General features: G+C 39.3%; 1 protein-coding gene across 1 annotated transcript in view; it reads left to right on the top strand.

The window, feature by feature from the left end:
- Nucleotides 1-14,042, top strand: part of LOC127416049 (mannosyl-oligosaccharide 1,2-alpha-mannosidase IA-like) — a 177,649-nt gene that overhangs the window by 103,548 nt on the left and 60,059 nt on the right. Inside the window, exon 5 of the mRNA XM_051655157.1 lies at nt 13,011-13,105. Coding sequence (XP_051511117.1) covers nt 13,011-13,105 — 95 coding nt within the window. The remainder of the gene's footprint in view (nt 1-13,010; nt 13,106-14,042) is intronic.

The following is a 14,042-nucleotide window of genomic DNA, read 5'->3' as shown; positions in this document are numbered from 1 at the left end:
GGGCATAACTGGCTTGTTTATGCTCCTCCGCGTTCCCGGAATTAAAAGCGGAGGTCCGCACATTAAGTGCCACGTGAACATCGCTATTGATCCACGGCTTCTGATTCGGATAGGTTCGTACAGTTCTGGTCGGAATCACTTCCTCTACGCACGTTCTGATGAAACACATCACGCTATCAGCGTAAAGCTCGATGTCGTCATCAGAGGCGGACCGGAACATCTCCCAGTCCGTGTGATCAAAACAGTCTTGTAGCATAGAATCTGATTGGTCCGACCAGCACTGGATCGTTCTGAGGGTGGGTGCTTCCTGTTTCAGTTTCTGCCTGTAAGCGGGCAGAAGCAGAATGGAAGAGTGGTCCAATTTGCCAAATGGTGGGCGTGGGAGGGATTTGTAGCCATCCCGGAACGGAGAGTAGCAATGATCCAAAACCCGGTCCCCTCGTGTGTTGAAACTAATGTGCTGGTGATATTTTGGTGCGACTGATTTTAAACTGGCTTTATTAAAGTCCCCAGTCACAATGAACGCGGCCTCAGGGTGCGCGGTTTCCTGCTCACTTATAATCCCATACAGTTCCTTGAGTGCCCGGTCTGTGTCGGCTTGTGGGGGAATGTACACAGCAGTGATAATGACTGCTGTGAATTCCCTCAGTAGCCAGAATGGTCGACACAGAAGCATAAGAAATTCCAGATCAGGAGAACAGAAAGACTTGATGGAATGTACGTTCCTCTGATCACACCAGGATTTGTTGATCATAAAACATACACCACCTCCTCTAGTTTTACCTGAGAGATCTTTCACTCTGTCCGCTCCACCTCCTCTAGTTTTACCTGAGAGATCTTTCACTCTGTCCGCTCGGTGCATGGAGAACCCCGCGGGTTCAATGGCTGAGTCTGGAATCTCCGCAGACATCCAAGTTTCTGTTAGGCATATAATGCAGCAGTCCCTCGTCTCTCGTTGGAAAGAGATCCGCACTTTCAGCTCGCAGAGCTTGTTATCCAGAGACTGAACATTTGCCAGTAGAATAGTGGGTAGCGGGGGTCGATTTGCGTGGTGTCTTACTCTGATGAGAACGCCGGCTCTGTTTCCCCTTTTCCTCCTGCGTTTCCGCGGCCGTGCTGCCCAGACAAAGGGCTCCGCTTGCGTGTTTGTAAACAGCAGGTCAGCATTGAGGAATGTGAAGTCCGGTTTTCGGTGTGAGATCGCTGAACCAATGTCCAAAAGTGTTTGTCTGTCGTAGACAATAAGGCAGACAACATCCAAGACAAAAAACATAAGAACTGTAAACAAAACAAACAAAACATTGCTATGTTGTGTTGGAGCTCGCAACGCAGCAGCCATACTCGGCGCCATCTTGAGAAACAGTTTCATTTTGTAAACTGTTTTGTAAGTCGACTAGTCAGTTACAAAACTTCTGTTTAAATGACAGTCAAATTAGTCGTAGTGCACATCCCTAGTTGTGACCATAAAGCTCTATTTTGGTCTCGTCACTCCAAATTACAGTGTGCCATAAGCTGTGAGGCATGTCAAGGTGTTATCGGGCATATTGTAACCGGGCATTGGCGCAGTAAAGGCTTCTTTCTGGCAACTCGACCATGCAGCTCATTTTTGTTCAAGTATCGTCGTATTGTGCTCCTTGAAACAACCACACCGTCTTTTTCCAGAGCAGCCTGTATTTCTCCTGAGGTTACCTGTGGGTTTTTTTTTTGTATCCCGAACAATTCTTCTGGCAGTTGTGGCTGATATCTTTCTTGGTTTACCTGACCTTGGCTTGGTATCAAGAGATCCCCGAATTTTCCACTTCTTAATAAGTGATTGAACAGTACTGACTGGCATTTTCAAGGCTTTGGATATCTTTTTATATCATTTTCCATCTTTATAAAGTTCCATTACCTTATTATGCAGGTCTTTTGACAGTTCTTTTCTGCTCCCTATGGCTCAGTATCTAGCCTGCTCAGTGCATCCACATGAGAGCTAACAATCTCATTGACTATTTATACACGTACACTAATTGCAATTTAAAAAGCCACAGGTGTGGGAAATTAACCTTTAATTGACATTTAAACCTGTGTGTGTCACCTTATGTGTCTGTAACGAGGCCAAACATTCAAGGGTATGTAAACTTTTGATCAGGGCCATTTGGGTGATTTCTGTTATCATTATGATTTAAAAAGGAGCCAAACAACTATGTGATAATAAATGGCTTCATATGATCACTATCCTTAAATAAAAGACCATTTTTTTGCATGATCAGTCATATTTTCAAAATCAATGCCAAAATTTCACAATTTCTGCCAGTGTATGCAAACTTTTAAGCACAACTGTATCTCCTACAACGTGCATTAATTTCTTTCTTTGTTATTATTTACTGCGTGACCGAGCCCTATGCAAATATTCGGTAACAGCTGTTATGTTTCTCATTTTTCCTATGTTGATGTTAGGGATGTGTTGAACGACTAATTTCACTGACGTTTAAATGGAAATGTTGAAGTCGACTAGTCTAAAAAGAAACCAACCTTCAGAAAACAGTCAAAAATTTTATTTATGCGACACATTTAAAATACTTAATCTATTCCAAATCCCGAAGCTAAATTCCACTGAAAAGGGGCATTTATCTGCGACGTGCTCACCTTGCATTATGATCATTGTACATTAGATATAGAACATGACATGCATTCACTGAATCAGCGTTAGCAAACATTTAACAGGCGTATTTATTGAAAACAATTGAATGAATAGTGCAGGACCAATAGAGCAACCCAGCCTGTTCTAAACAGAATTCACCACGTAAAAGTTACTTAACATATTAAAACAGTCAGGACATTGTTGAAAATAATTAACAGGTAGACTAAGTCAAATCTACGAGAGAAAAAAAAATGCGCTGAAAAGTTGCACGTATTTCACAACGTGCAGTCGTGCATTAGCCATTGATCTAATATGACAGCTGTTCGGTAAAGAACGTTAACCAATAACAGTTACGATATATAAAAAATAAATAAAAAAAAGTAGCCATAGTTGAAAAAATAGGCCTGTGATGTAGCCTACAATAAACCTAATGTATTCTAAACATGACGTGCGCACAGAATAAAAGATAGTTTAACCCGTTAAGCAGTCGGCACCTCGTTGAAAATAAACAGTCATTCTCTAGGCTACTTACTCAAAAGCATAAATTTTTTGATGAGCAAAATTAACACGTCGACATGGTCCGGTGAAAGACAGGACTCGACTCACCTGAGGCTGCTGTCCTGTGCTTGAAAAAGCCTGCACAGCGGAAAAATAATGTACAAGCATGTGCAGATGTAAAGAAGACTCAAATGTGAAAACATACATAGGGACTTTCAAACGTTTGGAAATCCGATTCCTGCACCACCCCCAAAGTGATTTCTTAACTACTTTGCAGAGTTCGCTTGTCTAGCGAGAAGTCATTTTCCTGCGCGTGCCGCGAGTGAGAGAGGGAAGAAGCACGCGCAGCTGAGGTGAAATGAAACTATGTATCTGCTCCAAATAACCTCTTTTTAAAATAATATTTTTATTATTAATTCTATTTAAAATATGTAACATTAATATGACATTAATAAGCGCAGCCTCTGTAAAAATATAAAGCCAAATGTAAATGTGTAAAAATGATGATCAGTTTAATGGGGGGAAATATCAACCGACTAGTAATTCCAGTGTCAACTATCAGCATCAGAACCATTTAGTCGACTAGTCTCGCACGTACCTAGTTGACGTAGCGTTGTTTGGGTGGAGTAGTTTACATATGTGGCTTGAACAACCAGATGCATTTACACTTGACCGAGTTTCATCTGGAATGTGTGTCAAACCACCTCCTGAAGTGGTTTGAGAGATCGGATTGCAATCCATCTTGAAGGCTTCTTGGAGGGAATTTACACCTGTTTTTTTTTTTTTCATGATCGGATAGCTATCCGATCAGTGAAAATGCTTGAAGTGGCCAAGTGTAAACAGGCCCTAAATCACTCACATATTTGACCAACTTTTGTGCTAAGCGACTAAAAATGTCTGGGATTAGCAACTGTCTGGTAAATTCTCAGGGGTGAATTCACCAAACGGTTTTCTCTTATCACCTGCAATCTAGTTTTATCAGGCACAGTCAGCACTGAAATTGTGTCTAGAGCATTTAAATTAAGAATTGGCAATAATGACTGTTTGGTTGAAATGATGGTTGCTCTGATTGAAAAAAAAAATATGAGCAAATACATAAATATCCAAATGTATATTGAACATTGCTTAGATATTGAACAATTTTGAGAGAGAATATTTTTAACCATATAGCCCAACCCTACCACCGATCCTGTTCTACCTTTCAAATGGCAAAGGATGACGTTCAGGTCAGTATGGCTCTACATTCTCACTGTTCTCTCATCAGTTCAGCTTTATCAGTTTGCACAGTGTGTCCCAGTGGCCCATTTCGTCACAATGCTGAAAGCCTTCTCTCCATCTGTCTCTCTTCCCTGTCATCTCATCTCATGCCATCCATCTCTTCCTTGTTCCCCAGCACCTCATTTTCATCTGAATGGTTGCAGAATGGCTACACTGTTTATCATTCCCAAACATGCGCTTAACAACTAAATGTTGATGGCGACCATATCACAGAGATTGCAGAATTTTTCCCTGTACATTCTTGCTTACTAGTATTATTAATCTTGTACGTTTTTTTTTTTTTTTTTTTTTTGTTGCAAGCTGAATTTCTTTTCTTTTTCTACCTCTTTGACATGACATATCACAATATCAAGGCTGACTCAGTGTGTCTGAACACAAGAGTCTTCAGTGTACCATTCAGAAAGATGCAACAGGATCTATCACTATAATTCTTTCCATGCCGCCTGGCTGCCCATTCATCTCATTGTATTTTAAGCACAATGGCCCTGTGTTACCGTATATCTGCTCTATTAAAAAGGAGCCTGCTCCACCTTAGAGGAATCAATTATTCCTTAGCTGTCTATCACACCACTGTACATGTCCTGCAGACAAACTCTGTCATTAATGGAGAATCAATTTACCATCATGTTGTTACTAACCTTCATGACTTCCTTTTGTGGAACATAAAAGAAGATGTTGGGCAGAATGTTAGTGACTTCAGTCACCATTCATTTTCATTGCATCTTTTTTCTATACACTCCGCCTAAAATCTTCTTTTGTGTTACACTGAAATAAGAAAACCGTATGGGTGTGAAACAGCATGAAATGACGAATTAATATATTAAATTTTTGGAGAACTACCACTTTAATACTAAAGAATGTGGGGAAAAAAGGTTAGTTTTAGACTCATTCCTGCTGCAGCACTAGATGTCTGAGAGACTTGTGTATTATGCCTCTGGATTGCACTACACACAAACCATATGTGAGCAGGCTTCTCCATTATTACAGCACGTCTTGCATTAAGGCCAAGAGGAAGCCGTTGCAAAGCAGCCTTTGGCGGCAGCTCTGGGTGTAATTTACTGACTGTGTTCATATGAGGGATCGTTCTCTCGCACTCAGTTTTCAAGATCCAACCTTGGGGAAATATCACAGGCTTCATTATTCATTTAGTGCAGTCCTGTCTTTGTACATATCTTGAACAGCCTACATCACTTTTACAATGTTTTCCCTAAAGAAGAAACAAGTTCATTTTCAACGTACTCATATAGTCTCAGAGAACATTGCTTGCTGTTCAGTGATGGTAGAGAAAGGGACCAAAACCCCATCGTTCTGTCTGTCTGACTGTCTGTCCATCAATCGGTCTGACTGTCTGTATGTCTGTCTGTCTGTTTGTTTATCTCTCTATCTGTCTGTCTGTACATCTGTCTGTCTACTTGGCTGTCTCTTGCTATCCATCTGTCAATGTATCTGTCTTTCTGTCTGTCGGTCTGTCTATCCATCTGTCGGACTTCCTGCCTATCCGTCCTTCTGTTATCTGTCTGTCTGTTCATCTATCAGACTGTCTGTCTGTTTGTCTTTTTGTCTATCTATGGGTCTGTCTATTTATTGGTCTATATATCTATCTGTCTGTCTGTTAAACCACTCTGTTTGTCTGTCTGTGTATTCATCTGTCTATCTGTCAGCCCGTCCATCTAACGGTCTATCTATCTATAGGTGTGTGTGTGTCTGTCTCTCTGTCTTATTTGTCTTTCCATCTATCGACCTGTCTGTTAATCCGTCTCTGTCTGTCTGTCTATTCATCTGTTTGTCCGTCTATAAGTCTGTCGGTCTGTCTGTCAATCTGTCTGTCTGTTGGTCTGTCTGTCTTTCTATCTCTTTGTCTAGACAGACTGCCTGTCTATCTATCAGGCTGTTTGTCTATCTGTCTATAATCCCTTACATTTATCATGTAGTTCTGGAGAAAACAACTTTACACATCTTTGTTAAACCTCTGATGGTAAACTGTCCACTGAAAAAGTTGAGTCAAGACATTGTTGTGGATGTTTTTCCTTTATTGGACTCTTATTATTACCTGTCCTCCTCCTTACCATAAGGGTGACTCCAATAAAATGATCACAAGACAAAACTTGAAATAAATGGAGCACATGTTGAAGGCAATGATTTATCTATTGACACTGCAGCTTTTACTTGTACAATGTTCAAGCTTTCATGAAGGCTAGTGGTCACTATTGTTCCTTTGTTGATTCAAAGGGCTTTGAAGGAGCAGTCGGCTTAATGTGTCCTTTACTTTGGCTCTAAACTTTACTGCCTTTCTTCGTTGGTAGCATTTTCTCTTTGCCTTTCTTTCTCTTGCATAAATACTCTTGGAGCTAAAGGCTCTGCCTTGTTGGCTATAGCTGACACGCTCTGCTACATTAAGATAAACATGTTGAAGTGTGCAGAGTAATTGCTTTGAGGTGCTCCTTTCAAAGGTGTCTCCGCCTCACACCCATGGCATGCTCTACTGTACCAGATCCTAAGTGATGTGCTTACTGCTGTGTGAGAGTTGAGAATCATTAAAAGTCTGTTCATTTATCAAACAGCTCTTCATTTATAGTATTTTGTTTTTTTACGCTTCATAGTGCTGTTTTGATTCATTAATAAGAGGCTTTAATTATTAAGATGCACACATGCTCTGCTTGTTCACCTGCTGCTAGGCATGATAAGATATCAAGTGTTTTTTTCATAGTCTTTTCACTTTAGACAACAGAGAAAGTGAGTATTTCATGCCATGTAACAGAAGTTTAGAGAGAGAGGCAATGTTGTTGTCCTTTTTTACAGCTCACAACTCTTTCCCAGCCATGCTTACAGCCTTGTAAATGTGTGAAAAATAAAAGTGTATTGATCATAGATTTAAAAATAAAGAAAAAAATATGAGTGCTTTAAACACATTTATAAATGTTATAGTCAATTTTAAATTTACAAAGCATTAAAGTGTAAATGTTATTGTCTATTTGCAATTAGATTATTTATATTATTAATTAACCTTCAAATTGATACAGTGAGCTTTATTACAAAAGATTACACTAACTGTGATGTAATAATTTGATTAGAAGTCTGAAAATGGCTTATTTAAATATATGTATATGAAAGAATAAATAAATAAAGAATAATTGTTGGGTGGTTTAAAGCAATTTATGACATGTTCAAAAATGCAATAGAAAAATTGCTTTAATTTGCTAAAAGGAGTTCAGCTGGGCTGTAGCTGCTGTGATTTTCATTTGGTAATGCAGGTTGACCTTGTTTTGTTTGGGAGATAGTCTGCCCAGTTTACCCCAGATTGATCTAACAGCAATGAATCTTTTAGACCTAAATCTGGCTCCCACAAGTATCTGTGGAAAACTCCTTCTGTTTAATAAAATATCGAAACATCACTCTCATTTTGTAATAATGTAGTGCACCACTAAACTATTGTCTCGGAAACCACAAGGACGCCTTTGCTGCTGACTTTGTTTGTGGAGCGCTAACCTAATGTTTATGATGTAGTTAAAATTGGCATTTTTCAACAGGCCATCATTTTGATTTTATGTGACCTGATTTGAAATCAAAATTAACTCGGATTTGCATGCAACATCTTTAGTGTTATTCTAATTTAGCCATATTTTCATCAAAGCAAAAATAGACCCTTTTTTAAGCCCTCCCCAAATCTCTGGGCTTTGGTTTTATCTCTTATTCTTCTGTCCACCCTTCTCCATGTCTAGTCCAGACTGCTCTCTGGGTCAGTGTTGAGGGTTTTGGAGGGGTTTGAAGGACCAAGTGACTCTCTGCAGATCTGTCTGGTCTGTTCCCTGTAGTCCTAACAGTTATCTGAGTAACGGCCCATGAGGTTATATATAAAGGCAATATATCTTATTTAGTGGACGTCCAGCGCTCAGCCAACAGCTGCTTTGTGTCTCGCACACGCTCAATGCACACTTGCACTTACACCTCTCAAAATGGCACAGACGAGGCCATTCTTGTGCAACCTTCAAGTTTTGTAGTGTTTAACTTAATTTTACTTATCTCCCTGGATCGCTTTTCATACTAATCAGAATCTCTTTTATTCTCCATTTCATTTGAGATACTTGAATTTACCCTGGTCACATTTGAAATGTACTCAACATATGACACAGCAATGACAGACAGTTACAATTATTACAACAAGACATGTACACATTACAATATACACCAGAGTGATGTCAAAAGTGCCAGTATTCAGAACTAAGTCGATACTAAAATAAAAAAGATGTCACGATACCAGTGTTTCTGTAGTACAGAGCACCGACTTAATTCAGTTCCAGGGAGCTGTCTGATTGATACACGACTGCTTTCAAATGCTCACATGCTTATTTGAGCATGTGCCCTGTTACTTCTTTTACACTGAAATGGACAATTAGTCAAATTAAAATCGTTATACAGTTGAAGTCAGAAGTTCACATATACCTTAGCCAAATACATTTAAACTCAGTTTTTCACAATTCCTGACATTTAATCGTAGAAAACATTCCCTGTCTTAGGTCAGTTAGGATCGCTACTTTATTTTAAGAATGTGGAATGTCACAATAATAGTAGAGAGAATGATTTATTTCAGCTTTTATTTCTTTCATCACATTCCCAGTGGGTCAGAAATTTGCATACACTTTGTTAGTATTTGGTAGCGTTGCCTTTAAATTGTTTAACTTGGGGCAAACGTTTTGGGTAGCCTTCCACAAGCTTCTCACAATAAGTTGCTGGAATTTTGGCCCATTCATCCAGACACAACTGGTGTAACTGAGTCAGGCTTGTAGGCCTCCTTGCTCGCACATGCTTTTTCAATTCTGCCCACAAATTTTCTATTGGATTGTGGTCAGAGCTTGTGATGGCCACTCCAGTTCCTTGACATTGTTGTCCTTAAGCCATTTTGCCACAACTTTGGAGGTATGCTTGGGGTCATTATCCATTTGGAAGACCCATTTACGACTGAGCTTTAACTTCCTGGCTACTGCCTTGAGATGTTGCTTCAATATATCCACATGATTTTCCTTCCTCATGATGCCATCTATTTTGTAAAGTGCACGAGTTCCTCTTGCAGCAAAGCACCGCCACAACATGATGCTGCCACCTCCATGCTTCACGGTTGGGATGGTGTTCTATGGCTTGCAATCTTCACCCTTTTTCCTCCAAAAATAACTATGGTCATTATGGCCAAACAGTAAAATATTTGTTTCATTTGACCAGAGGACATTTCTCCAAAAAGTAAGACCTTTGTCCCCATGTGCACTTGCAAACTGTAGTCTGCCTTTTTTATGGCGGTTTTGGAGCAGTGGATTCTTCCTTGCTGAGCAGCCTTTCAGGTTATATCGATATAGGACTTGTTTTACTGTGGATAATAGATACTTGTTTACCTGTTTCCTCCAGCATCTTCACAAGGTCCTTTGCTGTTGTTCTGGGATTGATTTGCGCTTTTTGTACAAATCTACGTTCATCTCTAGGAGACAGAATGCATCTCCTTCCTGAGCGGTAGGATGGCTGCGTGGTCCCATGGTGTTTATACTTGCATACTATTGTTTGTACAGATGAACGTGGTTCCTTCAGGCATAAGGAAATTTCTCCCAAGGATGAACCAGTCTTGTGGAGGTCCACAATTAATTTTTTCTGAGGTCTTGGCTGATTTATTTAGATTTTCCCATGATATCAAGCAAAGAGGCAGTGTGTTTGAAGGTAGGCCTTAAAATACATCCACAGGTACACCTCCAGTTGACTCCAGATATCCAATTAGCTTATCAGAAGCTACTTGGCTAATTGCCTATAGGCTTGACATAATTTCCTGGAATTTTCCAAGCTTTCATGATTGGATAGCTTCAAACACTTGAAGGAAACGTGCATTTCTTGTAATTTATTATTTACTTTGAAATGTTACTTTAAATAGGCTAAAGGAGTGTGTTCAATACCACTTTACCATATCAGAATAATTTTGTTGTGGTATTAAAATTGGTATGGAGAACTGTGCAATATCACTGGTATCGTTACAGAGTGCTGAAATTTTGGTAGTGTTGTCACGATACCAAAATTTCAGTACTCTGTACCAATACCGATAGAGTCTGCAATATTCATTGTAATGTGTAGTATACAACTTATAATGTAAACAGGATTATATGTAAATAATACTATAAATCGTTTCATTTTTATTTGTTTTAAATAGGCATGGGAATTGTAAGGACTTTAGTGATTCCACTTCTGAGATCATTTTAGATTTTGACAGAGTAGATTTAACAAATGCAACATTAAAAGTACAACATTACATAACACAGTATTACTTGCCATAAAACTTTCCATAAATGCTGTGATGTGGTGTAGGTGGAAGTACCAATTGGCAACCTGAGTGCCACTCAGGAGAAACTCAGAAGTGAATTTATTGGATAGGTTTACAGCTCACCTTGTGTTTGAAGTACCAAGGGCAAGCACACACAGACTTCATCTAGGGCGCCTAGACGCTGGGGAAAACACTACAGAACAGTGCATGCTTGGAAGTGTTGACCTGCTCCTTAATGTGCATACCAAACAGCATACTTGGTGGTTTTCTTTTAGCACTGTAGACATGCTCAGAAGAGGTATTAATGATCAGTAGCATGTTTAGATATGAAGACTGGATCTTTAACATGCTGCAATATGAATTTCTAAAGAATGCATTGTGAATTTTCTAAAGATGCACCGACCTGCATTGGTCGATATAAGCAATTATGTGCAATCGGACATTGGCACATTGTTTAAAACAGCTGATGATCAGGGCTGATTATTTATTAGATTTTTTTTTATATTTATTTTAGTTAATAATGTGATTTTTGTTTGTTTTGTTTATAACTAAGACCAGTTTCTCTGAAACATGGAAGACATGTAGATACATAGGCCATGTCCTCACTTATACGTACCTCAATCGAAAATGGAGTGTTTCAGAAATGCTCTCCATTTCCACATACTTTGGAAAACAATAATGTTAGGAAACAGAAAACAGAGTTTTCAAACAAAAACCGACTAGTGTGAATGTGGCTATAGAGAATATAATTATTATATGAATATCTTTCATAGTTGTGTAATTAATTATCACTGATTTTAAAGGTAGTACAAAAAAGCAGAACCACCAAACTATCGGTATTGGCAAATGTGGTTCTAAACAATCAGATATCGGTATCAGCACATACAATATGTACTGGTGCATCCCTTCTAGTATCAAAAGCCTTGTAGCTTCAACATTCCAGTGACGGCTGAAGTTACAAGGGTCCATCATGTCTCTGATCTTGCCTCCATTTTTGTATAATTTTATGATTGTATACATTTTGACAATTCATTGTCATTGTTTTGCAGTTTAATTTCTGCATGTTCTCTCCTCTCTCATGCTTTAAAAGACTCTCACACGCTGTTCTGGTTGTACTCATGGGACCTTGGATTTGTGGGCTTTCTGACACACAGGATGAATTACAAGAGGGATAAGCAAATCCGGCTCTTTGAGACAGATCTGCTTTGCAGCAACTGCTGTGCACATCTCCTTTGCCAAAATAACCCTCCAGAGATAAATTGAGAGCTAAACACAGAACAACACACACTGGATATCATAATTATTTGTTTAAAGGGGACATATCATGAAAAACAAGTTTTTGAGCATACAGACATATGACCGTCTACATTTACATATATAGTATTCAGCAACTTGGTACGTCCTGATGAATGACAGTGATGTACACCACATATTGTAGACATAAGCCAATAATAGCAGAGGTCATTTATATACAGAAGTCTTAAATGTACAGTAGAAAAAACAACCTGAATAATTCTAAGTCTGTGTCCTAACCAGGCATGACTATAGTTTACCATCCACAATCACGACCAGTGAAGAGACGAGACATTTTGTTTCTGTTTCTGCGGCATTGCACTGGGATAGCCCCGCCCACAGTAAATTCTTATTGGTCCAAACACTCGCTTAACATAACTGTACATTAAACATCAAATATCCTCTGAATGGCTGTGATTGTGGTGTAAGAAACCTTGACTAATATTATAGGTGGACCTCAGAAAAAAAAAAAATGCAATGCTACAAAAAGAATATTTTAAATATTGCCGCTGTAAGTATCATTGAAACAAATGCCATTTCCTTTGTTACTCTATGGCCTGTAAATTTTTGTTGTATGTGGATAAAACCAGCCAGAGCAGTCAGCTTTGACATCGACTCAATCTGATACCATCTCAGTAGCCAACGGAAATGCATCATATTTGCTGGTCGAGGGATTAGTAGCAGCCCCCTGATGGTTTGAAATGTCAGAGGGGCAGAATGAAGGGCCAGGGAGCATGCAGAAGATAACAGGCAGCCAGCAGGTTTACAGCACTTTGTGCCCTCGTCTTATCTGCTGTTATACCATCTCCAGGATCCTGCCCTCAGCAGAATATCAATGCCTCTCTCTCTGTCAGCTGACTCTATATTCTATGCTAATATGAGTGATAAAATAAATATGGGGAGTTTATGGAAAGGCAGGGGCAGCCAGAGGTTACACTGCTTGCGGTGGCTGTGCACTGCTGATTTTAGACTATCCTCTCTCTCTTTCCCTCTCTCTCATCCCCCACCCCACCCCCTCTCTCACTTCAGGTGTTCAGGAAGAAAGCTGTTGAACTGGGAGAAAAGCTGTTGCCGGCTTTTAAGACCCCAACTGGTATCCCTTGGGCTCTCCTCAATCTAAAGAGGTCAGTGATGCACAAACACACACACATGTGCGCAGGAGCTCCTGAGGCTTTCCTTAGCCAAGGAGGTCAGATCTCTCCAGTGCATGTGTCACTAACTCCCAAGAGCTGTACCTGAATTTCAAACCCAGTAGCAGCTGTCCGTCACCTGTGCACCCAGTTCTGTCAGATATGATACGAAGTAGACAAGGTTTGGTGGGCTTATTTTTATAACAAAACAGTTATAATTGTCTAATGAGCAAAATACCTGCGACTTTCTTCGATGCCAGTGCTTTTAGGCTGTTTTGAGAAAAGAATAATTGAAACTAATTGTTTAAAAATATTTTGACATATTTTAGCTAGCACCTTCTCAGCAATAATAATTAAGGAGTGTTAAATCGGCAGTAGAAACAATGATTTACTCCATTAGCCTAATTCATTAATAGGTATGTTCTAGGTCCCATGCAAGTTGTCACCCAACATCAATGTGAAAGACTGGTAGAGAGCATGACGCGTCAAAGTTGTGATTGAAAATCAGAGTTATTCCACTAAATATTGATTTCTGAACTCATCCCATGTGAAAACATTAGTATTGTGTTGTTTAAAAATGAATATGAACTTGTTTTCTTTGCATTATTCGAGGTCTGAAAACACTGCATCTTTCTTTTTTTTTTTTTTTTTTTTTTTTTTTATTGTGACCAGTTGTCATTTTCTGAAAATAAATGCTCAATATTAACAAAAAAGCTAAATCAATATTCGGTGTGACCACCTTTGCCTTTAAAACAGCCCCAAATCTCCTAGGTACACCTGGTTTTTTCTTGGTTGTTGGCAGATAGGATGTACCAAGCTTCTTGGAGAATTTACCACAGTTCTTCTATCTATTTAGGCTGTCTCAATTGCTTCTGTCTCTTCATATAATCCCAGACTGACTCGATGTTCAGTGGGGGGCTCTGTGCGGGAA

Source organism: Myxocyprinus asiaticus, chromosome 25, assembly GCF_019703515.2.
Source record: "Myxocyprinus asiaticus isolate MX2 ecotype Aquarium Trade chromosome 25, UBuf_Myxa_2, whole genome shotgun sequence".
Taxonomy (NCBI): domain Eukaryota; kingdom Metazoa; phylum Chordata; class Actinopteri; order Cypriniformes; family Catostomidae; genus Myxocyprinus; species Myxocyprinus asiaticus.
This window is presented reverse-complemented; position numbering and strand designations above follow the sequence as displayed.